General features: G+C 43.2%; 1 protein-coding gene across 1 annotated transcript in view; it reads left to right on the top strand.

Moving 5' to 3' along the window:
• TMPRSS6 (transmembrane serine protease 6) overlaps nt 1-25082 on the top strand; it is a 392699-nt gene that overhangs the window by 175207 nt on the left and 192410 nt on the right. The window contains exons 3-5 of the mRNA XM_069653013.1: nt 683-822; nt 16545-16612; nt 18538-18719. Coding sequence (XP_069509114.1) covers nt 683-822; nt 16545-16612; nt 18538-18719 — 390 coding nt within the window. The remainder of the gene's footprint in view (nt 1-682; nt 823-16544; nt 16613-18537; nt 18720-25082) is intronic.

Raw genomic sequence — 25082 nt, 5'->3', positions numbered from 1 at the left:
GTTCCGTCAGGGCGAAATGTTTCTATAATAGTCACTGCAAGATGGTTATCAAGACTGATACATTGCCACCATGCATATGTAGAATGCATGTTGAGAGATCGCTGGTGTCCTCGAATCCAACTCTTAGTGCATGAATGGGAGTCTGTGACCGGCAATGTTCTACCCCACCTAAGATGGCGCCTAGCTGATGGACTCTCCCTGGTCAGTTTTCCAGATGCCCTAGTGAGTCTCTCCTTAAATATCGCGAGAAAACTCATATGTCTCCAACTTTCAGAAGAAAGGGCCATGGTTGCAACTAAACTCCCTGTCACTGCATGGCATGACAAGAAACAAAACATACAAAGAACAACTAAACAATACTGTCGATAGAGTAAGCAAATCACACAAGGTAGGTGCCCTCACATGTCATTAGAGGGAGGACTGCGGAGATGGTTGGATGTATGTGTATGACAGATATCATGTGTGGATTGTGTGTTGCCTGTTGGATGAAATTAGGATGTGGGAATGATGGTTGAGAAGAATAGACAAAAAAGGTAGGTGATGGATTTGGGAAAGGTGGACTGATAAAGTGAAAGAGGGATTGCTGAACTAGTGCCAGCAGAAACATATTTGCAGTAGAGAAGGCAGAGTGTATTTTCTCAAGCCTTGCAGAGTCTGATCAGGGTCTCCATTGTCCTCTCAGAATATCACTTTGCACCGAGCAGCCGCGTGAGTCAAAGGTTTGCTTGCAGCCTGAGGATCCTGAACCGTCAGCTGACCCAAGATCTGAGCCGGCAGGACACCAAGGCATTCAAAGTGGAGGCTGGAAAAGTCCAGAAAATGGTAAGCAAGATAAAAGGACAACTAGAACTGTATGTATGTTTGTATGTGTACATATAAACAATGTATAGGCGGCTTGCATGCATGCCTCCAAAGCGGTCTCATGGTGGTAGTGAATCGAGAAGACAAAGTGAGAGAAACTTGCAGAAACATTGTAGGGAAAAGAGTCCACATGGAGTTAACGCAGCAACTGGCTAAAGTGCAGAAAAGCAATGGGAGACAAAGAGAGTTGAATTGGAAACGTGTTTGTAAGTGTTTCTAGAAGAGTAGGGGGTCTTGTTATTATGCAGCTTTGCAGGTGGGGAATTCCAAGTGTGCGTCACCTGTGCAGTGAAAGCTCTACAACCGGTACTACCCTTTTCAGAGCTGGGCACCACTAGAAGGTGGGCATCTGCAGGAAGGTGGGCATCAGCAGTAAAAGTGGGCATCTGCAGAAGGTGGGCATCTGCAGGTGGTGGGCATCTGCAGGAAGGTGGGCATCTGCAGAAGGTGGGCATCAGCAGTAAAAGTGGGCATCTGCAGGAAGGTGGGCATCTGCAGGAAGGTGGGCATCTGCAGGAAGGTGGGCATCTGGTAGCTTTATAAAGCCATAGTTGATCTTGAAACAATAGGGGATCAATAAATGTTGCCTTGAACATAATTCAACCCACCTGTAGCAAATTATGTCTTCTGGGCTGGGGGACTGCGGGCTTGCCACTACAACCCTGTAAACAGGTGGGCTGAAGCACTCTGGATAACTACAGCCACCTAGTATAACATTAAGGAAGTGGCAGGTAAATCTCATACAGTAGCCCACTTTCCACCTTCCCCTGCATCTTCCATCTTCCTCTGACAACAGCTGATCTTCAAGTCACATTCACCCCTATGCTGTCTGCTCTGCTATCAATGGTCAGTTCTGTATGTGTTTTTGTGCCAAGAATGCATTGCTTTCTCTGTGAGTTTCAGAAATAAATAAAATAAAATAAAAATAGTCAAGTCTGAATGATATGAAGGTATTGGCTGCTATGTTGTGTTGGGCAAAAGGAACAGGTCAAATATTCTCTTGAGTAGATGCATCTCATAAACACATATTTTAGTAATTGATTTGATCTGTGGAAGAGACTACTGTGTAACGGGTAGTATAGCTCAGTGGCAACATGCTTGTCTTGGACACAAGACCACACAGAGCAACACAGGTCCGAATCCTGGGTCTGCGCTTAGAAACCTCTCTGGTATTAAGCGCGTTATAAAAAAACTTATTATAATTATAGTCAATCAGGATGCTCATGTCTTCCACCTCTATAACAGGACTCAGGCCAAAAAGTGCAATCTCATATGAACTTAGCTTTTCCACATAGCAGAATTTCTGTCATGATGGTATTCTATGTTAGCCTGTTTCCGTCCTTCTGGGGCCATACTTTCATCATGCAAATGGGAAATGTATTTGCTAACAGATTGTAATTGCTATTCAAAATGGAGGACGTATTGCATGTCTTTGGTGTATGAGTAAAAGTGCATCCCATGGGTTCTAGGTATACCATTTTTGCCTGCTATTGATTGACTTCAAGGGTGCGTGTGGGGGGTAAGCCCTCCCAAAATTAGCATTTCGCGCAAGTTAAAGGCTGCTCCAAATTGGCCTAAAAAAGCAGACTTTTTGGATGCAGCCATCAATGGGCGTTTTTTAGACTTGTAAACGGGGTCTATGGTGTTTTGCATTGAGATGCATATACAGATAAAAGGGAGGGCAAGAAGGACTGACCCCAGTGAAACACCACTCACCATGTTTTCTGCAGCTGACCATAAACAGCGAGGGACACAGTTTTTTCCCTCTGTGAAACGAATGACTGGCTCCATCTCAGCGGCAACCCTTTCATACCTTGTCTACGTAGTTTACCCCTGGGGACAGAAAGGTACATGATGTCGAAGTTCAGTGGAAATTCTAATAAAATGAGCTCTCTAATCCCATTACCATCTCCCTGTTTGCTTAAACTGTCAGCATTGAAACAATAGCAGCTTCAGTGCTGTGAGATAACCTGGAACTGTCTTTAGTCAGACTTTTTGGGGCTTTGCATATTCTTGCAATTGAGCAGCTGACGTCGGTTCCAAGAGTTTTGCCAGAAAAGGCAAAATGAATGAAGGTCTATAGTTGCTGGAATATCCTGCATCCACCCAGGGTGTTTCCAATAGTTCAAGTGCTGCCGGTATTCTGCTGCTTTGGAAGGAGTCTTGTAAAATGGTTCTAAGGTCTGTAGCCAGATGGGCAGCCATTTTATTTGCAAGGGTGGAAGGGCATGGATCTTTGGGAGGGTCAATCTGGCATGCCCTAACTATCAGCTTCTTCATCTTGAAGATGGTCAGTGAAAATGTATAACACATGCTGAAGTCTGGGCCCGGCATGGTATCAATGTCCACCCTTGGCATTTTGAACTGGTAATGATTTTATTGTGGACTAACATAGTTAAACCTCCAAGTAGTACATTGCCAAGCTGAAAGGTAACAAAAAAGAAAAACTGAAGCTCCAAAGAATTTGGAGAAGCAACTCAGCAACAGACAATCTGGCCCACCATTCACAACTGCAATGCTACAGAGCAGAAATGATCAAAGCAAGAAAAGCCCACTACTCATGTTGTATTGACCCCACGCAACACAGCCAGAAGGAAGAATCAGAAACCATCCATGAATTCAGGAACCATGCAGCACAACTACTATACCCACACATAATTTCTGTGATTCCATCGTAGCACACTTCTTCAACAAAATGTAACAAATCCAAGACCACGTGGACAGGAAAGGACCAACAGTGCCATACCCATCTCGAGAGGAGATACCCTCAGCTACTTCCATGCCATCATTAACTTCTTTCTCCACTAAGGAAATGCTTTCATAATCAATGCCAGCAACATGGCAGACTCTGTGGCAGGCCTGTGCCCTTCCATCATCTACAAATTGATAAATAAGCAACCAGGTTTAATCCCCACTTTTCTGTCCCTTGACAATGCTTCCAGCAAGAAAGGAACTCTGCCGCTTGCCTTCAAAACCACCTTTGTTAAACCCTATTCTTAAAAAGCCCATGGTAGATGAAAGTGACCCAGACAACTACCACCCAATCTCCATCAGAAGCTTTTGTTGCCAAAGTCCTTGACAACTTTCACATATCAGCAGCTACAGGAATATATTGTGATCAAAATCCTCTTCCATGAATCCCAACATGGGTTCAGGCCAATGCGAGAAACATAACTAACACTGCGCTCAACTTGAGACAGATTAAAGAATGAGGACAATGACATAACTTGTGCATGTATTCTACTGAACATTTCTGCAGCATTTGACACCATCAATCATGAGTTCCCACTGAAAAGACTAGAGGACATTGGGGCAAAGAGAATCACCCAATGCTGTATCACACCCTTCCCAAAAAAAAATAACAGAAACAGCACTCGTAGTCCCTTTCATATCACCTCCTCGCCCGACCTAACATGCAGAGTACTTCAAGGCTCCAGTCTCTCGCCTCTTCTCTTCAACATACAAATCACCCCTGCCTGAATTTCATTGGCAACACAGGATTTGCATGCTTCAACTATGCAGACAACATGCAACAGACTTAAACTCAACCCAGCTGAAACAGAAATCCTGAACAACAGTGCAGTGCCATCGAATTATGTAACAATCACCTGGAGGGAAGTCATAGGACTTCAACATTACCTACCTCTACTACAAGAAATCTCACAATAGAACCACATGTTAATGCGATCATGAAGGGCTGTGTTTTCCAGCTCCACAAATTACGACACACCTGCCCTAACTGACCTTCACACGAAGAACTATTGCAATTATCTCACTGGTACTATCAAGACTTGACTATGCCAACCACATCTTCCTTAGACATCCTGAAAATGTACTGAACAGACTTCAGGGGGCTCAAAATGTGGCAGTGTGATTACCCCTTAGATTGAAAAGATTTTGATTTTATTTGATTTTGAATAATTTCTAATGCTCACTTAACAAATTTAAGGGCTGATCCATGGAATTTGTGCGCCGAAAAACAGGGATTTATGCACCATTCTGCCCGCAAATCCCCATTTGTTAAACAGGGATTTGCGGGGCAGAATGGCGCACAAATCCCAGTTTTTCAGTGCACAAATTCCATGAATCAGCCCCTTAATTGTGTCTAGGCACAGATTCGAAATAGACAACATGAAAAGAGAGGCGAAACACTACTTATTACCAGCTATCAACCCGAAAGCACGTGAGCGGAAACCACATTTAGGTGTCTCACCTATCCAGATTGCTTAAATAGATGGGTTTGCAGCGCCCTGCGGAACTGATATAGGGATTTGAGGTCCCGAATCTCCAAAGGGAGACAATTGCATAGTTTAGGCCCATAAACTCCAAATCTATGGCACTTCGAAGGGGGAATTTGTAATAGTAGTTTGTTACTTGATCGCAACTGTCAGGCTGGATGACACCAGTTGATTTTTTTGACAGATAAGATGGGGCAAAATTGTTTAGACATTTAAAAACCAAGCACATTTCAAAATCCATTCGATCCTTAACAGTGAGCCAAGGTAAGGATCGCCTAAGGCTTGAGAATGGGGAGGACATTCATACTCTAAAAATTTGTCTTCCAGCTGCATTTTGAGCAAATTAAGTTTCAGCCCTACCCAGCGCCAATAAGCCTCCCGATACTAACACATCACCCAGCACTCGGCAAACTTCACTGCATTCCACGTAAAAAGAGGATGTACTTCAAAACACTATGCATTGCTCATGCTATGGCCATGGCCTGGAATCCATCACAAGGATATTTTCACACTACATACCATCGACAATGCTATAATCCAGCAACAACGCATGAGCAATGATTCCAAACTTGAACGAACTGGGAATGCCATGGACGGTCAACCTTCCCCCTCCTAGCAGCCAAACTCTGGAACACCTTACCTAAATACATTCGTACAGAAGAAGACAAATTAACTTTCAGAAAGCATCTAAAACCCTGGCACTTCAACTAAACACCTCCCAAGAACAACATCAGAACTCTCCCCCCTAAAAATGCATACCCTGTTTTAAAAAAATGTAAAAAAATTGATTTAGCTAGACCACTCAGAGCGGTCTTTCTACATCAAAATGTCAGCCTTGCAACGCACACGAGTGCACGCTGGGGCTTACAGGCACCGCCGGGCTGGAAGAGGAGGGATGCCGGTGCCCGTGGTAAGTGGTTTTGGTGTGTGCATGTGTGAGAGTGTTAGTGAATGTCTCTGTGTGTCTGTGAGGGAGGAGGAGGAATGTTTGTGGCGTGTGCAAGGGAGGGGGGGGAGCAGGTAAACTTGAGTGTGTATGCAAGTTTGTGTGTATGGGTCAGTGTGTCTGGGTGGGGGATGGTAGGGGTAGGGTTTCTCGACAGGGATTGGGTGAGTGACACCAAGCCAGTAGTGTGCTATTTCCGCTTTTAAAGGCCGGACACATAACGGCCAAAATACATTGGTCTTTTTGATGTGTGGTCTTTATAAAGCTGAAATATCACATATACCTAACTATACACCTGCTCGCCTCAATATCCTATGACTCCACACAATCAAAAGGGAACCCAATTTACGCCAGCAACAGCATCTTGCAAGCTGCCTTATTTGTTTCACTAGTAGGTGCCTGCTACCTTGGCCATGGAGGGCCCTTAATCTTACATGTATCCCTCCCCCCACTTCTTAAACTTGGTTAGTCCATTCCCTTCAACTAAGTAACCACCCTCTAAAACTTCATCCTTCTGGTTTAAAGCTCACAGACAGCCCATACAGGCCTACCCAATACCACAGGAAGACTACAAACTATGATTAATAATCACCTGTTAGACTCACCCACATTAAAGGGTAACACCGTCCAAAGCACTGTCAACCCTTTTCAGTCCTTGGGCTCATATTCCCAAATAACCATGTGAAACCTATAGAAGCATGCCAATGCCGAGGGTAAGGGTATTTTCTACCAGCACCATCAACACTACAGGTTTTGCAACTGCTTCTCCGGTTGTTCCACTAAACGTCACTCCCCCTTCTTCTACAGAGCCATGGACAGCAAGGCCAGTAAAAATGGCAGAAGAATGCTAAACAAGACTACCCAATAATGGCAGAAGAGTGATAAACAGGACTTCCTATTATTATTATATTTTTATTAGTAGTAATAGTAGCAGTATTTAGTTTATTACGTAATGTTTGCATTGGTCATGGGGTTTTTCTAAGGCACTAAACCAAATGTTCTACACAGGGAATACTTATGTGGATATGTTCGGTGCAGATGGCGTAGTGTAGGTTTTTTTCTCAGCAAATCATTTTCTGGTGGGCTCTCAGGGTGATTTTATAGGTCATGCTGGTAGAAGAGGTGCAAGTCTTACACTAGTCGGCCTCTATCCTATGCAGGTATTTTTGAGATTCAGTTGAGCTGTCCGAATAGCGGTTTCCTGCATCGTGTAACCAAGAAGAGAGCAGAGTGGGAGGGAAGCATGGAACCTCACAAGAAAGGAGGGAGAAAGGGCTCATAGAAGCAATGGTAAAGGTAAAAAATAGCATTGTACTGCAAAAAGGGGAGAATATTGAACAAAATGATTATAGTAAAGTTCTGAACACTCAGCACATTTGCCCCAAAACTGCACTGCAGATATGATTGCTGTACCCAAGGGTTGTCTCATAACAATTCAAGAAGTGGAGAGGGCCTTGAGATCTCAAAGAAGTGGGAAAGCTGCGGGCCCTGATCTTATACCTATAGATCTCTACAAAGATAAATTGGGGATATGGCCTCCGAACCTGTGTGAAATGTTTAATGCGGTAATTAGATTGGGGATTGTTCCAAAATCTTGGTTAAATACGGTAATAGTACCCATTTACAAAAAAAGGGGTCAGGGACTCCCCTCAAAATTGTCACCCTATTTCTCATCTTGATTGTGCGGGAAAAACCTGGGAAAGGGATCCTCAACCCGCCGGAACAATATGCTGCCTGACCTTCACGATGCAGCAATCACGGAGACAGCAATACAGATAAGGCAAGTGAGTGGCTAACTAGCCTCCTTCACCCACTCTGCATCTGCCTTCTGAGCCCTGCTGCCCAACAGAGCCCCCCCTGTGCATTAGCACATCTCCGCTACGACGATCCTCCATTTTGTCCCAATTTGTAGCCTGACCCCAAAATGGCGGTCGCAACGCGGCCTGAAAACGAGGCTGCCTGCATTCCTAAGCAACGAGCTGATATTTTAGCCAATCCCCTACACCGGTAGGCGGAAGCGCCCGGGGACGCCAGGACTAGGCGACCTGATTACGCCAGGTAGCAGACCTGCTTAATCTACCTCCTACACTGCCTGGATGCCATTTACTACTATCGCACCTCCCACACGTACCAATGATCGACACGACACTACTCTGCGCGTCGTTCCCTACCGCCGGTAGGCTGCCTGCTAGGAACTGCACGGCCTACAAAATCTAGCATTGCTAGACCCTTCCACGTTACTACCGATCGCTTTTAAGCGCAAGTCTATTTGTGTAAAGCGCATGCTTGAATAAGAAATATTATGCCGCATACTTTCATGAACAATCCATCTGCTCATAATACTAAACTTTACCTGATAGACACATGACTTGTATGCATGTGCACAACTCCAGTGTTATGACATTGTGTGAATATACTCACTGCTCTTAAACAAGACAAAACCTAACCGCCGATGTGTATTTGCTAAAGGAGCGCAACCTATCCACACTTGATCAATGTGATGTCTATATAGTATGCCGTTTTATATTGTTGCTAAGAATTAATAAGCAACTATTGTCACACCACATGGATCAGCCAGTGGTGCCATTAGACCCTATATCTATAGTCACTAGACTCTAGGCTTACTACCTTTAGAATACACTTTAGCTTTGCAGCTTTAGGCACGACTCGGAACTCAGCTGCTACCCTCCTGCACTATTAACTTAAGTGTCCTACCCGAACCCAGGCGATGCCTAACTCCTCCTCAGCTTACGTACTATTCTGTACTTAGATGCTGCCACACTGTATCAGGTGTTGTGCCCTATGGTCGCCTACAAGACCACATTTGATTGATTAGTGTTGTGCCTTATGGTCGCCTACAAGACCATATTTGATTGATTTGTGTTGTGCCTTATGGTCGCCTACAAGACCACTTTTGATTGATTTGTGTTGTGCCTTATGGTCGCCTACAAGACCACATTTGATTGATTAGTGTTGTGCCTTATGGTCGCCTACAAGACCACATTTGATTGATTTGTGTTGTGCCTATGGTCACCAATAGACCACATTTGCAACCCCTGCTTACTAGCAACACTGCCCACATCATGTATTGGTGCCTATCTACTCTCATCCACCTACTGTATATCTACACTAGACGTTGGACTAGTCAACCTAATCCATTTCCTAGTCAAGACACTTACACCTGCACACTCATGTTAACCACCACCCTTACCTCGTGGCCTATCACCATGACACCTTCTAACCCGTATTTGGATGATCCAGCTCTCTGGATACGCCACTTTGCTACCAGACCAACACCTAACCAACCTTGTACCACGGCCATTAGAAACACTAGATTGAATTCTAGAACTAGCCCACCTACCTTTCCATGCTCCCACCACCCCAGCATTTTATCCAAAAACTTTAGATTAAGAGCCCGCAGCATGAAACATTTGCATACTGACCACAACCCTGCCTATTCGACCACTGACTCAGTCAAGTTAGCCCATACCCATTTGCACGACCTACCTGTACCACCTGAAAAATCTTCCCAAAAAGACAAACTCATCAAAGCAGCTCTGGTGAATGCTAGGTCTCTTCCTGCCCATGCTCTCGACATTGCTGACCTTATATCTCACGAAAAGCTCGATCTCCTCGCAGTCACAGAAACCTGGCTTAATGCTGCCTCCGGTCCATCTCTGGCCCTTGCTATACCTAATGATTATGCTATTATTAGATGCGACAGAAACACCACTCAAACGAAGGGAGGTGGACTTGCCATCATATTCAGAAATACACTCGACATCAAAGTCATCCAGGACTCTCAAATCCCCTCTGCTGAATCCTTGTCTATTAAGCTACCCCTATCACCTAACCACACAGCATCTTTGCACCTTATTTACCGACCACCAGGTCCCATCTCCTCCTTTATAGAGGACATTGCATCACTCACAACCACAGATACCAAACCCAGCTCTGAAACGATCTTACTTGGGGACTTTAATCTTGGTTTTGACGACCCTAAGAACACCAACGCCCATGACCTAGCTAACACCTTATCGGATTTGGGTCACACGCACATTATTCACGAGCCCACTCATATCAAAGGCAGAACACTGGACTGGATCACTCACCTCAACTGCTCTATTGACCTACTATCCAATGACCCATGCATTTGGTCGGATCATCACATAATAACCTTCTCTATCAAAGCCAATACACCTCACCTGGCGCCTATCATCGCCCTGGCTACCAGCACGCGAAATAAGAAAGATATTACACCTGACAAACTCTTACCCATAATACTCCCCATCCTGAACAATATCGACTCAGAGGCTGACCCCACAGTCGCAGTGGATATCTACAACCAGGCTATACTTAAAGCACTGAACTCCATTGCCCCCCTAAAATTGCGGAAACCCAAACCACAGCGTCACCTTAACACTTGGTTCACGCCGCAGCTAAGAGAATTACGCAAAGCTAAGAGAACCGCAGAGTCACATTGGAAAAAACATCCCACAGCATCCAATAAGACTGAGCTAACCCTAGCCTCCTCTAGTTACAAAGAAGCCATCTTTATTGCTAAAAAGGACACATATAACAAAAGGATTACACAAGTGGAATCCAACACAAAGGAACTCTTTAAGATCTTGAAAGAACTAGAATCCCCCATTGCCCCCATAGACAAATATGTTACAGATGCACTATGGTGTAGTAATATTCAGAAGGCCTTATTAGATAAAATAGCTCGCCTACAATCTAAAATCAATGCAAAAAAATCCCTGCTACTTGCTGACCCGGACTACAAACAATTACCCAACAAATCACCTACCTTTAAGTCAACTTGTAAACCTTTCAGCTTCTCACCCCTCTCAATCTGGGAAGTAGAAAACATCATCAGGAAACTTAAACCTTCAAATTGCCAAGGTGATGCCTCCTCTGCCCCGATCATCAAAGCTGCTGCGCATGACCTGGCACCATTCATAACTAACCTCATCAATGCCTCCTTCAAAACTGGAGTAGTGCCTGATAACCTAAAAGCTGCGTGGGTCATCCCACTCCTTAAAAAACCCACTCTTGATCCAGCCAACCCGTCTAACTATAGACCGATAACAACTGTACCGTTCTTACTAAAAATACTGGACAGAGCAGCCTATTTACAAATACAGGCCTACTTAGAATCAAACAATCTCCTAGGACTTAGGCAGTCAGGTTTCCGACCGAGACACGGTACGGAAACTGCATTAATAGATCTCACTACCCAGATCCAAATCCTGAAAGACAATGGTAAACTTGCACTCCTCTTATTGCGTGATCTGTCAGCAGCTTTTGACCTGGTCAACCATCAAACACTCTGTCACCACTTGAAAACTGCAGCACACTTCTCAGACGCAGCCACAGCCTGGATCAGTTCCTTCTTGGCGAACAGAACCATGAGGGTCTTCTCTCCCACTGATTCTGCTGAACCTTCACCAGTACCCTGTGGAGTCCCGCAAGGCTCCTGCGTGTCCCCGACACTCTATAATATATTCACAAAGCCCCTCTTTGATATCCTTGACTATCTGGGTGTCACGTATACCAATTACGCTGACGACACCCAGATACTCATTCCTATCTCGGGGAACTATGAAACAGACAGCAAAACCCTTAATGAAATCTACTCAGTAATTCAAGCATGGATGGCACATCATGGACTCTGTCTCAATGACGAAAAAACCGAGTTGATCATCCTTGGCACTCACGCCAAACTCAAAAATCTCAACCCCGCATTTAAATCCTTCACCATAGATGGCAATCTCGTTCCCGTGTCAAATAACACCAAAACCCTTGGGGTTTACATCGATGCCACCTTATCCTTCTCCAAACAAACTAATGCAGTAGCATCATCAGCCGCTTACACCTGCAAGCTGATCACTGCATGTAAGCCGTTCATCTCCTCACCCAATTGCATTACTCTTGCTAGAGCATTAGTCCTACCCAAGATAGACTATTGTAATGCCCTTTACTTAGGCACTAGCTACAAAAATATCAACAAACTGCAAGTAATTCAAAATAATGCCATCAGAGCTGCCCTCAACATCCCCAAAAAGATGCACATCTCGGAGACCAGACGCAAACTACGTTGGCTTCCAGTCAAGCACAGAATATCCCTTAAAACTCTGGCCCTTACACATAAAGCCAGGGCCAACCTTGCACCAGCCTACCTCACCAACCAACTTACACCTCACACTTCTTCAAGACCACTTAGAGCAGCACAAGCTAACACTATGTCCATACCGAGATTTAAACTTCATAACTCGGGTGGTGCTAGCTTCCCTGTACAAGCCTCTAAATTATGGAACACAATACCTGCGCTTTTGCGAGCAGAACCTTCATTTAACCTATTTAAACATAACACGAAGTGTTGGCTTCACAGCATGGACTCTATGACACCCTAACCGCCTGATCCCAGCATGATCGACTTTCACTGGCACACTTTTTGTAACTAATGTACTTATACTAGACTATGTATATATGCATTTGCATGACTAAGTTTGTACCCACCTGTAACTGCAATGTAACGTAACCCTTATTGACTGCTTTCTATTGCAACTGTAACCAGATCTAACTTATGCGCCCGTATGCCCCTGGGCCTGGCTGCGCTTTATAAATAAAATAAATACAAAAAATACAAAACTACCTGCAAGAATGCGTGGGCAGTGACCTCCAGGCAGGTTTTCCGTCCAGTAGTTGGACTGTGGACCATTGCTTTTTGTTGTTCTTATTGATTCAAAAATACACTACGCTCTGTACAATTAATCTATGTGCAGTACTCCTGTATCTGAGAACAGTGTTTGATTCTGTGTCGAGAGACGCTTCCTGGCAGATTCTATTGGATCGAAATGCCCCAACAACCCCACCAGTTGATAAAACCTGTAAAGTTGTTTTCTGAAAACCAAGCTACTGTGCATCATGGTCTGGGGGTGAGCAGATGCAACCATTTATCGTCAACAAGAGGGTGAGACAGGGGTGCACATTAGCACCCCTTCTTTTTTGTATTTCAGGAGGATAGCTCAGGGGCAAGGTGCTCGCCTTGAAAGCAAGACGTCACGGAGCAACTCAGGTTCGATCCCCGGGTCCGAGCTTAGAAACCTCTGGGTATTAAGCGCGTTATAAATAACCTATCATATCATACATACAGGAGATAATAGATGCGTTAGTAAGGGATTGTCTAGATTGCCCAATGATGGCATCAGAGAAACATCCTGCACTTTTTACATTGCTGACACAGTGATCTTGGCAACCACCCCCAAGGCCTGAAAAGATCATTACACATTTTCATGACTAAATGTAAGGAGTTACACCTCGACTTAAACACAGACAAAACCAAAGTCATGTTTGTTACGCCGCAGTTTACCAAACATAGACCTCTGTCGATAGTAGTAAATGAAACCAAGTTGGCACCGGTCAGACACTTTGACTTCCTGGGTGTTGGGTATCATGAGTCAGGTGGATGGCCACAGCAGGTACTTAAAGCGGGAAATAATTTGGAAAAATATGTTGGAGCCATCCAATCTTTCTTTATCAGGCACGGTAGTGGTGCCATACCCCCGGCATTTGATCCATACAAGAAACAGGTCTTACCCACATCCACAATGGCTCTGAGGTTTGGGGCTTTGCTTATACAGGGAAATGGAGTATTAGAGAAAATACATTTCTGAAAAACTGGTGCCTCTCCCTAGTAGTGCTCCATCATCATTGGTTCATTTAGAAATAAGCATTCTTCTGATTGGTGATCAGATTGCCCTAAAGCCCGTCCTATATTGGATAAGAATATGGAAAACAGAGGGATTGGAGATCATGCTGGATGCTTGAATTCACTTAATGTCACTGGATGGGGGCGGATTGTTCAGGCCTGACTCTATGATGCATAAAAGAGGAGGCAAACATAAGAGCAAGGGAAAGACTTGAGATAAAAGCAGCCTCTCTCAAGCAAGGCCCGGAGTATCTGACCATTCGTATGGTGGCTGGCTATAACAATATTTACTTCGATAAAATTGGTCCCCCATATGAACGATCCTTGTATGTATGCCTAAAATTGGGGAAATTACAAACAGCGTTCCTCACAGGGTCATGCATGGACTGATACAGGGTCAGGGGTGTGGCCTGTGTGTAAGACAACAAATGAAAGAACAACGCATCATTTGCTGATTTGTTCTAAGACCTTGTACTTTTGATGTACTTTCTTGAAACCCATATTGAAGGAAGCAGGCATCCGTCATACAAGAGAAGCCATGCGACATCAGGTCATTCTGCAACTGCGAGATATGTGCATAGACCATGGCTTCAAAGAAGCAAGGTTCTGAAAGACACCACCTCTCACTGAGTTTAAATAGTAAACCGATGTAACCCCCGTTCATGTAGTATACGGTATTGTAAGAGCTTGGTTAGCCTCGTTAAGAATATGGGCATTTATTGGGAGGCGGTGGGTAGGGATTTCTCTCCAGGGAACTAGTTTAAACTCTCTAAACCATATGTGGGCTACTGACTGTGAGGTTGCGAGCGTTGCCAGCAAGGCTCTCCTCGTAGAAATTAGTTTAGAATCTTGACCTCATGGTACTATCCAAGGAACAGCAATATATGTTTGTTATTATATGAAATTAACATTTAATCCAGGAAGATTTGTATAAGGTATTTTATATTTGACAATTATGATCTGTGTTTTATATATAGCTGTTACTAGAATGCATTTCTTAATTGTGTTTTAGTGTTATCAGCAACAGATTTGTATTCTATAACGTATTTTTTTTTATTTGAATGGAGTGATTTGAGATTTATTTTGTACTTAAAGGTTTTGATACCAAATACAAGTTTGTTTGACTGACTACTCAAAATGAGGGGAGAGGAATGGGCTTTGAAACTTAAAAAAAGAGAGGATGGGTACATCGAACAAAAAAGAGAAAAGATAGAGTCATATGTAACCGCACGAGAGAAGAGAGCAAAACAAACATGGAACCAAAGGAAGAGAGTACAGAGATCTGTAAACATGGACCCATAAGAAAGAGAGAGGTGGGAACATGGTGCCAAAAGACAAAAGAGAGGAGAATATGTAACAAAGGGAAAATGTGATGTGACAGGTGATCACTAGAAAGGAGATGGAGATGCCTGTGAAACCACCAAAGCGAGAAAAGGAAGTTAAACATGTGTCAGGTTCCGGGGGAGAGTGAACCAAAAGAGAAGGGGTTCAGAGGGACATGGAACCACACAAGAGAGGGAGGCACGGAAACACTTCAGGGAATATGGGGTCACAAGAGAGAGGAGAACTTAAAAATAATAATGAGGAAAGGACAGAAAAAGGAGAGGGTGAGAGACGATGTGCAAAACCACAGGAAGGGAGCGGGCGGAAGGGAGAGAAAGGGAATGGTGGGCAAAGAGATGGAGAGGAGAGAATGGCAGGGTGAGAATGGAAAAGGAGAGGGGAGAGGTGGAAGGAGGGAGTGCAGTAGTGCAATGGGGAGCTGAGGAGAGATAGTGAAGAAGAGGATATGGGGAGAGTAATGGAGGGAAAAAGGAGGAGAAGGGAAAAGAGCATGGTAGAGTGTGTGAGTGCAGAGGAGAGGAGTGGTGCAGAGCACAGTAGAGTGGGGAAAAGAGAAAAGGTGAGAATAGGGGGTAGATAGAGTGGAAAGGAGAAGAGGACAGCAGAGAAAAAAGGGGAAACGAAAAGCAAGGGGAAGGAGAGAAGATAGGGGAGGAGAATGAAGATGAGAGGAGAGAAAAGGAAATGGGAGGGGAGCATGAGAGAATGGTATAAGGGAAGAAGTGGAGAACATGGGGGTAAGGGGAAATGGGGAGAACAAGCAGGAGAGTGGTGCAGAGAGGAGAGAGGGAGGAGAAGAGAAGAGACGTGATGGAAAAGAGGAAGAGAAAAGGGTAGGAGATGAAAGGAGCGGAAGAGAAAGGGTGAAAGGGAGGGGATGGGGAAAATGAAATGAGGGAGTGCAGAGGGGAGAGAGCAATGGGAAAGAGGAAAGGTGAGAGGAGATTCAAGGGCAGGGGAGAGGAGAAGGACAAAGAGACGCAAGGGGAAAGGAGAGAAACAATGGGAAACGTGAGTGTAAAAGGATGTTCTTAGACAGGACAGGAGGGTAGAAGAGGAAATGGAGGATAGCAGGGAGAAGAAGTGCGGCGAGACGTTGAGGGGAGAGGCAATGAGTTTAAGGGGCGCAAGAGGTGAAGAACAGGGGAGGGGGAGATTACGGGGTAGTGAAGGGAGATGGATGGCTATATGGGCCCACAAGAGAAAGGGAAAGGAGACAAACATGAGGCTAGGTGCGAGAGAAGGTGGAGCAGCAGTGGAGAAAGCGGAAATACCAGAGGATAGGGTGGTTTTGAAAGTGGAAATGCTAGAGGCAGGATTGTAGTCCTCCGGGACTCTTGAGTTTTAGAACATGTAGTCATTACCAGGTTCCTCTTTGGAGAGTGTGACAAGGGAATGCCTTTCACTGGGGTGTGCATTCTGTCTTTTTTGCCCTATGCAGGTGGGTGACTTGGTCCGAGCAACAGAACTGGCTCCACTCTTTAACTCCAGCACTGTGTATGCCTTTGGGTGAGTAGCCTTTGCAGTCTGCTATCTCTCTCACTCTGTGCACTCGTTTCACTGTACGTCCTCTGTAGAGTGCTGTGTAGATTCCCTGTTGTACTTTCTGGACTTCTTGGTCTCTGTGGTCCTGTGTCGTTTTTTGCTGTCAGTGTTTTTCTTCCAGTCCCCTGCATATTGTGATATTTGGATGAGGATTGCTGAATGGCCACTCTGGGACCTGGCATTTAGACTCGTGCAACCCCGTGCAAGATGCTGGACTATCCTTATTGCTCCCCAACAGCCACAACCAGACTCTGCCCTTCTCCTACACTAAAGACATGCAGACTCAGATTGCCCCCAACATAACGCACGATCCCGCTTCTTCTTCCACGTCGACATCCCTCACAGCAGCCATTTTGAAACAGGGTGGATCTGGAGATAGAGCCAGCTACAGTTATATGAGGCCTGATGATTCCAGATTCTTGCTCCTTGGTGTGCAACCTCTGGTCCCTCCCGTCTCACTATGCTTTTTCATTCCTTTCCATTAATTCCTTTCCATTAATGACAGTTACTTTTTTGTTCAGTTCTATTTTCTAGCAAATCTCTGGGCACCATTCCAGCAGCAGTGCCTCTCTGGAATAACCAAACAGGTCCCCACGTATCATCCTGTGTTTGTCTACTCGATGGAAGAGCGTCTGTGGAACCCGAATCACAAATGTTCGTTGCAACTAAAATGAACGCGCGCTCGTCACAATCTGAAATTGTATTCATCCATTGTAATTGTTGGAAAGAGCTCTCCTTAATTTAGATAGACCTGCTCTCCGTCAAGTTCATCCAATGCAAACCTTACTGAAATGAAACAATTTGCCATTTTACTAATTGCCAAAATGTAATTTTGCAATTCACCTGAACTCCAACTTCCTAACCCACCTTCCCTCTTAGCCCATGCCCCCATTGCACCAATTCATCTTATAACATCTTTTTTCTTTTTTTTTCTTTTTTTTATTGGCATTTAGCTACAATAGAAGCTTTTCAGCCATTTACAGTTTACAACAATTCCAAATGACAGTTAAATAAATAAGAACCAAACAACCGAACAACAAACAACCAAAACACCAGAAAAAAGAAAAAGAAGAAAAAAAGTAAACAAAAGGGAACCAGCCAGAACATGTCAGTTATTCAACCAATTGAATTCACTCGCTTCCTTCAAGCTTAGTGATAATGATTGACACTAACTCTAATAAAGTAAAAATCATAGATAGCCTGGATCCTTGTAACAAAAGTAGCCAAATGTCTTTTTCTGTTAAAATTTGATTGTTCGCAAAGAATTTACATACCAGGTTTCGTCAAAGGTCAATACCACCTCCTTTTGTTTGTAACATTTACTTCCCACTTTCTCATCTCTTTATCTTCCCATCTTTACACTCTGTTAGCAGGCTAAGGCTTGGATACCCCGTGAGTGGGACCTGAGAGGGGGAGTGGGGGGTGAAGTGACAGTACGCCAGTCCACAGAAAAGCTGAGCTGCTCTGAAACCACTACGATGGCCATTTACTGCAGTATAAAGGAATGTTAACATAATATAACACAACATTTGATGTGGGGAGGAATGTGGTGTATGAGCAGGCTGGGCAGGTGTGTGCATCACCAAAATGTTAATAGAATAGTTCCCCCCTGCTGCTTTTCGGTTATGCTGCCCATTGTGTGCAAGTACATTCTTGGTGCTGCCCCTGCCAGCACCACGCTCTCTCTGCTCCACCTTTTCTGCTCTTCTCTTTCTCTGTGCTCCCGTCCCTCTGTGCTTCCTGTTTGCCACCATCTGGTTCCTCCTCCCTATTCTGCTTCCCCCTATCGGGGCTGCCTTTTATCGATATTCTCTGTTCTCTGTGTGCCCCACGTTCTGTTCTCTCTTACCCTTAATGACCATATCTTCGCTCATTGTCTCCACCTTCAGGCAGGGGAGCCTTACTGCCTTTTTCTGGATACAGCTCCTGATGACGGAGTCCCAGCTAAAGGAGGTAACACAGAAGACAGTGAATTCCACCCTGTCCAGCGCCCTTCATGCAAGTGCCAACGGGACAGGGACCTTCCACTCAGCAGAGTACAGCATCGACCCCTACTCCTTGGTCACAGTGGGTATGTAGTGCCTAGTTCAAAGGCGCAGGTATGGCAAGGGTGGGCATGCGGTGGGGTGATTAGGGGGCATCTGGAACCCACCAGAATTAACAAAGTCTGTAGGTGATTGTGAGTTGACTAATGTATGTTAACAGGTAAATGTAAGTTTAGCACTTTGCCCTAACTTTGAGAAGCTGTTGGCAAAAAATATGTATCACACAGTGCTATTCCTCTACTTAAGGAAGATGCGTGTGGAATTTGCGAACCACTATAAGGCAAGAACTGTGAAAGACAAATGGATGGCTAAGGCATGAATGAGAACCAATCACAACCTATGTCAACCAAAGGTGCTGTATGCACCCGGTCGTCCCTCCTTAACATGCTCAGTCACTCTGAATTGGGCACAAGGCATCCACTCAAGTCAAAGGGGGAACAAGATTAGGCAGTGGTTGTGGATAGGAACGCCGAGTTTAGGATAACCAGAACACGTGTTAGAGAGAGGTTATGCATAGATCGGAAACTACAGGTAGACAACATTTTATAGCATTGACCTACTCATACTTTTATTCCTACTGGTTCACACAACACAGAACTGTTAGACCTTTTATTGTTAGAACACCAACAAAACTAATTTGTATTTTAATTATTGTTTTTTATTGTTGCTGCTGAAACCTCTCAACCTTTTAATATTAAATAAAAACACAGAACATAAGAAACATATGAAACACGCCCCCACCTCTCTTATCCCTTGACATTAAATCATCAATGATACATTTCCTAAAAGAATACCGAACAAAGAAATAATAAAATCTCATAAAGAGGGAAAATAAAGCTGCAACATCAGCTATAATCTTATCCATCTGGAACTTTTTTATCTTCTAAAATGTTAATTGCCAATAAAAACCTTACAATTGCTAAAATGAATGATTTGTGCTGTCCGCTGTGCATCTGTTACCATACCTTGACATCTATTAAAAACCTATAATCCTTAGAAATACTCAGCAAAAAAGATGTTCCTTTTGGCTGTTAACTTTGGGCACGTCACCAACAAATGTTTAAGGGTTTCCAAACAATCGTGGGACTGATAAAATCTCCAATTCCTCTGTGTCAAAGGCCAATTTAGTCTGGTCCCAAATACCTCCCTAGTTGGTCATAAATTAAATTTAAACCTCATAAACAAATGTCTATATTTGGGACACGGAAATGTTTGCAACTATACTGGCAAGGCATTCTGCAATTTAATTTAATTCCTAAAAATGTTAAAAGCCTTGTAATTGGTACATTGTGCCCTTGTTATTCTCCAATTGTACCACCAGATCTTGTTTTGCTTTGTCTGGAGTCCTTGTCAGCATATAATGAAATATTCACTAAATTCATAATGTCTAAGTAACTCTCCTTCCATTTTTGCAGTGAGTGATCATATTGAATATTCAAAAGCTCTGCAATATACGTCAATACTGATTTTGCATGCTCTATTACAACTTTCCTATACATAATAAGGGCTCTCCATTTAACCGTTATCTCAAGAGATAGTAAGCCCAACTCATATCGAATCAGCTGCATAGGCAAACTCTTAGGGAGTGACAGCACTTTTTTCCAAAATAAACCTTCAATTCCGATCCACTCCAAGGTGGCAACAAAGAGTACCATTTCAGACCCGTAAATCAGTGTTGGAACCACCTTCTGTGTGTAATAAGTAAGCAAAGGAAAACACAATAATGTTCTCTATTTTCTATGAATAATGAGACCCTGAGAGGCCGCAGTCAGTGCTTTGCTTCTTACCTCTGCTCTATACGGGGCCTCGGACGCCCCATTATTCATACACATTCCCAAATATTTATAATCTGATACCTGATTCAAGGGAGTTGTATATATATACCATTTAAAATGTATTTGCTTCATAAACTTTTTCTGCATTATGATCAATACATTCGATCTCTACATATTGATTTTCAATCCATTATCAACCAAATATTCTTCTAATCTTCTCAATTGTCTTTGAAGCCCCACAGGAGTCTGGTCCAAAGGGACCAGATCATCCGCATAGAGTAACCAAGGAATGAGATGTTTGCCACATTTAGGTGCGAATGCAGAAGCCTTGGACAAATAATCACCTATGTCCATAATAAAAAAAGATTAAATAATGCAGGGGATAAAATGCACCCCTGCTCTAATCCCCTAAAAGTTGGTATCTATTTGTTAAAGAGCCTTGTTGGTTTAACCTAACTTGGATCATTGTTTGTATATACAATCCCTGTTCCGTCATTCTAATATACTGAGGACAATGCCAATCTTTCAATTTTTGAAATAACCCTTTATGGTCCACAGAAATAAAAGCAAGCTTAAGAACTATAAAAGCTATATAAATTGGTTGTCCTGTCATAAAAACGTTCTTCTTAATTAAATTCAGTGGCAAAAGTTAAAAGCTGTTCCTAATCCCAGCACAAATCCAGATTGAAAAAAATCCAACCTACCAGACTTCTTCACCCACAAATTAAAATCATTCAGAAGTAAACGGCCAAATATTTTTCCAAGGACATCTAAGAGCGCTATAGGGCGATAGTTCTGAGGAAGAATCTTATCGCCCTTTTGAAAAATTGGAATTATTATTGATCTCCTGCAGGATTCCAGTAGAGATCTGGTCACCAAAATCAGAGAGAATAAGGACGTTAACATCGTAGCCCAGGCCTCAGGATATAATTTAAGCATCTGACTTGTGATGCCATTCGGGCCAGGGGCTCGGGAGGAACTTAAGTTAATAATAAAACTCATGAAATCATCATTGTCAGATGACAGATTTCATTCACAATTGTTTTCTTCCTTGTAAACTAGACCTAAAGTTGGTCTGGAGGCAAACATATTAGTAAAATAAATCGTCCAAGTTTCCTCCAAGATCGTAATAGCCTGCAAAGCCAACTGCAGACCTCCATTAGATGCTTTTAATAAAGACCAGATAGCTGCACTGTTTTTCATGGCCATAGCACCCAACATTATTTCCACATCCGCTGCACAAGCTGAAATCTATGGGCTTTAGACCAATGTATGTATCTTAATTTTAGAATTTTAACCCAATCTATTCTTAATTTAATTTCTAATGAGCCCAGGGCCCAGATTTTTTTCCCTTGCACCTCAAAGTCAAACTTATGCCTAAATGCTTGCCTCGAAATGTCACTACCCTTTGAAACAAATAAGTTTGATATCGCAACATAATACTCACCTTCTCCCCCCACTATAGATGTTGGAATTAACCAAATCACTATGAAGGGTCTCTAATCTCCCCTCAATCCACTTCAGTCTGTTTCTTCCATGTGTAACCTCCAATACAGGAAAGTAGAGATGCCTAAAAAATATGTGCATACCAGATCTCCACTTAAACCACAACAAATCATGATCGCTGTTGCTTTGGGGTTCAACACTTAATTCAGTCATAGCCATAAATAAATTAGCAGATAATATAATTGCAGTATGAGAGCCTCTTCTCTATGTTGGACGGGGACGGATTTCACTCTTAATAGCCCCTAAAACATGTGGAATCCTCCTTCCTTCATTAATGCCTGCCAGCTTTCAGAGCGTACATCATTACCCCTAGCGACCCAGTCTAACACAAGATATTCAGATCACCTGCTATAATCATTGAGAAGGTCCTAGGATCCTCCATCCATAGATTCAACATATGTTCCACAGACGCAAAAAAACGATCTGTAGAGATTCCAGCCGGGCTCCAATATAAATTCAACAACCCAACATGACATTAATCACTCCTGAGTCATCCCTCCAATGTTATTTGGATAGTTGACAAAACGGGTTGGGCGTTATGCCTCCAATGTAAATCCTAAGCCATTTCTGCAAGCTATCAGTAATCCAGATGATGGTCTTCCCTTATCTCCTTTAATCGCCTTCGCCATATTTATGGAATACCCATCCCAGACAGGTGTGTGCAAAAACCAAGTCTCTTGGAGAAAAACAATGCCCAAGTCAATCAATTGATTATCCATGGATGATAACACATGTCTGAAATCCCTAGTATTCCATGAATCCATGTTGCATAATGGGAGTGGTGGTGGTGGAGGGGCTCTGACGGATCAGCTTGTCAGTAGACCATGTCGAAATCAGGGCACCTGCCAGCCAACTCCAATCTTCCTTTGGTCCTTTCGTGACCTTGGAATTAACCAATTCAATGTCCCTGCCCTCATTCTGATTTACTGGACCGGTCACCCTTAAGAGGAGTAACAATGTCTCCATCATACCATCCTCTGGGTCCTCTTCACGGCAAGCACCCATTGGAGACTGCTGATCATTGATAGCTTCACATATTTTATATCCCCAGGGGTACAACTGATCTTTTGCAGCCAAAAAGAGATGCTGTATCAACTGAGAAGGGACATGCAGGTAAACCCGCTCCACATCACTGGTGATAATACATTTGACTGGAAAAATGTCATTAGTTTGAATGAATCTCAATCCTGGGACGTTAGTCATCAATCTCAAAATATTGAGGGAAGTCGATCTAACCAACTGGAACTAGTTAGAACTCGCTGGGTTCCGGAACTGTTTTTTCTCAAAATGCTTACATTTTTGGGTTTTATGATTCAGACCCCTTTTTTCCCCTTTCACAGCAAACAAATTGTGCGGCAGAGTAGATAATGTTCTCTAACATTTTCTGGATCCTGCTATTAACCATCTCGCTTGAAGCTTTTGATTTGTAGTTTTTCTTTTGTTTTGTGAAGTTTTCCTCCCCATCTTTTTCTTTTTAAATATTGTAAATACCTGGTGTGAAGAAGCCTGGGGAGAACTAGCTTCACAATTATCCGGTTGGTCAGATATATTTTGCTCAGGTTTAAGCTCATCAGGCGAAATTTCATTCTCCTCCCTGGAAACTCCAGAGGTAATATAAAGCTAATTTATAGATAGTTGGTCTTCAACAGTTATAATCTCGGTTTAGAAATGTCTGCCACAGATGATTTTGGCATTATTATATCATGAGCTAATTTAGATACTAAAGTTTCCACCAGTTAATGTCGAAAAAACAACAGCACTCAGCAACTTTTTTTGATCTATAAACTTCATATTTAAAGCCTCGTATAATTTACTCATTGTCATGTTCATTGCTGACAGGGTTACCTCTAACATCGGGGTACCCCTGCAGCTAGGCCAAACAATCACCTTAGCGTAGGCTGCTCAAAACATATTGAGGAATTCAGTTAAGAATTCAATGACTCTGGTTAAAGATTCAGAGAGCCTGAGAGATTCATGCCCCTCAAGTCAGTTTTTGGCAAGACTTGAGATTCTTGATCTAATAACAATTAATTTGAGTCTCTTAATGGGGGCAATAATACCTTAACTTCGGAATTATTATCTTCGGTCTGTATTTTCAAGACTTCTGATCCCAACAGTAGGGTTTCATTTTCCAAAATGTCATTTGTGATCGCCCGTTGGGCCATCGGATCCTCATTATATCCAAAATGAATTTGAGCAACAATTATCAGTAAATTCTCAGCATCTGTGTCACCAGCCAGATTATGATCCTCCTTGCTTACTCGAGTCTCAGTTAACAAGGTCTGTTCTGGGAATTTCTTTCCCTCTTGACCAGGAGAATTTTAAAACACTCCTTCAACCATTGTCACTCTTTTTAAAGTCAGAGTCCGGAATATCTTCAAATGAAATAAGTGGGGGCGATGCATTGTTTGAAACCTGGTCAATAATCGAAGGCGGCACTATTGGCAAGGGTATATTAATTTTTGGGGTTAAAGGCCTCATAAAATCATGAATATCTGAATCCGTAGTCATTAGCTGAGTTACCTGAGCACCCACCTTGAATTTCATCTCCATTCCTATCAAATGTTTCATTCGGTTAGGAGCTTTTTCCTGTAAAACTGTGCCCTCTTGTGGAGCTATTTTTGGCATTTTAGTCTTTAATGTGTATGCATATGACATTTTAGTGTTCAACTTACCAAGTTAAGTTTGTCAATTTCTTTATCAAATGCGTATGAAAAGAATTACTGGGTGGCCCTTGGCCCTCGACCAGCCGAACAGCGGAACAGTACTCTCGTGGCATTCGTTGTGCGTGCGCACGAGTGCGCACAGCCACGATATTTTAATCTCTCTGATGTCAGGGCCGTGGCTTCCGTTCCTCTGTTAACAAATAAAATAGTTTTTTGCATTTAGAAGAACAAACCTAGCAACAGGAGTTCAAAGTGTGTGCTTTGAAGTAATAGAAGCAAGGAGAGCCACTCTAACAATATCCACGAGCAGTCAGCGTCTCGCCACCGTGCTTATTTGTATAAGCCAACACGCCAACCAGCAGGCTAAGGAACGGCGAAACAGCACGCTCGAGGCACTCATCGTGTGCCCTAATTTTAAAACTAATTATTTCTGAGGGTATAG

Source organism: Ambystoma mexicanum, chromosome 3q, assembly GCF_040938575.1.
Source record: "Ambystoma mexicanum isolate Mex_15411 chromosome 3q, UKY_AmexF1_1, whole genome shotgun sequence".
Classification (NCBI taxonomy): Eukaryota; Metazoa; Chordata; class Amphibia; order Caudata; family Ambystomatidae; genus Ambystoma; species Ambystoma mexicanum.
The sequence above is the reverse complement of the archived record's forward strand: the minus strand, read 5'-3'. Positions and strand labels throughout refer to the sequence as shown.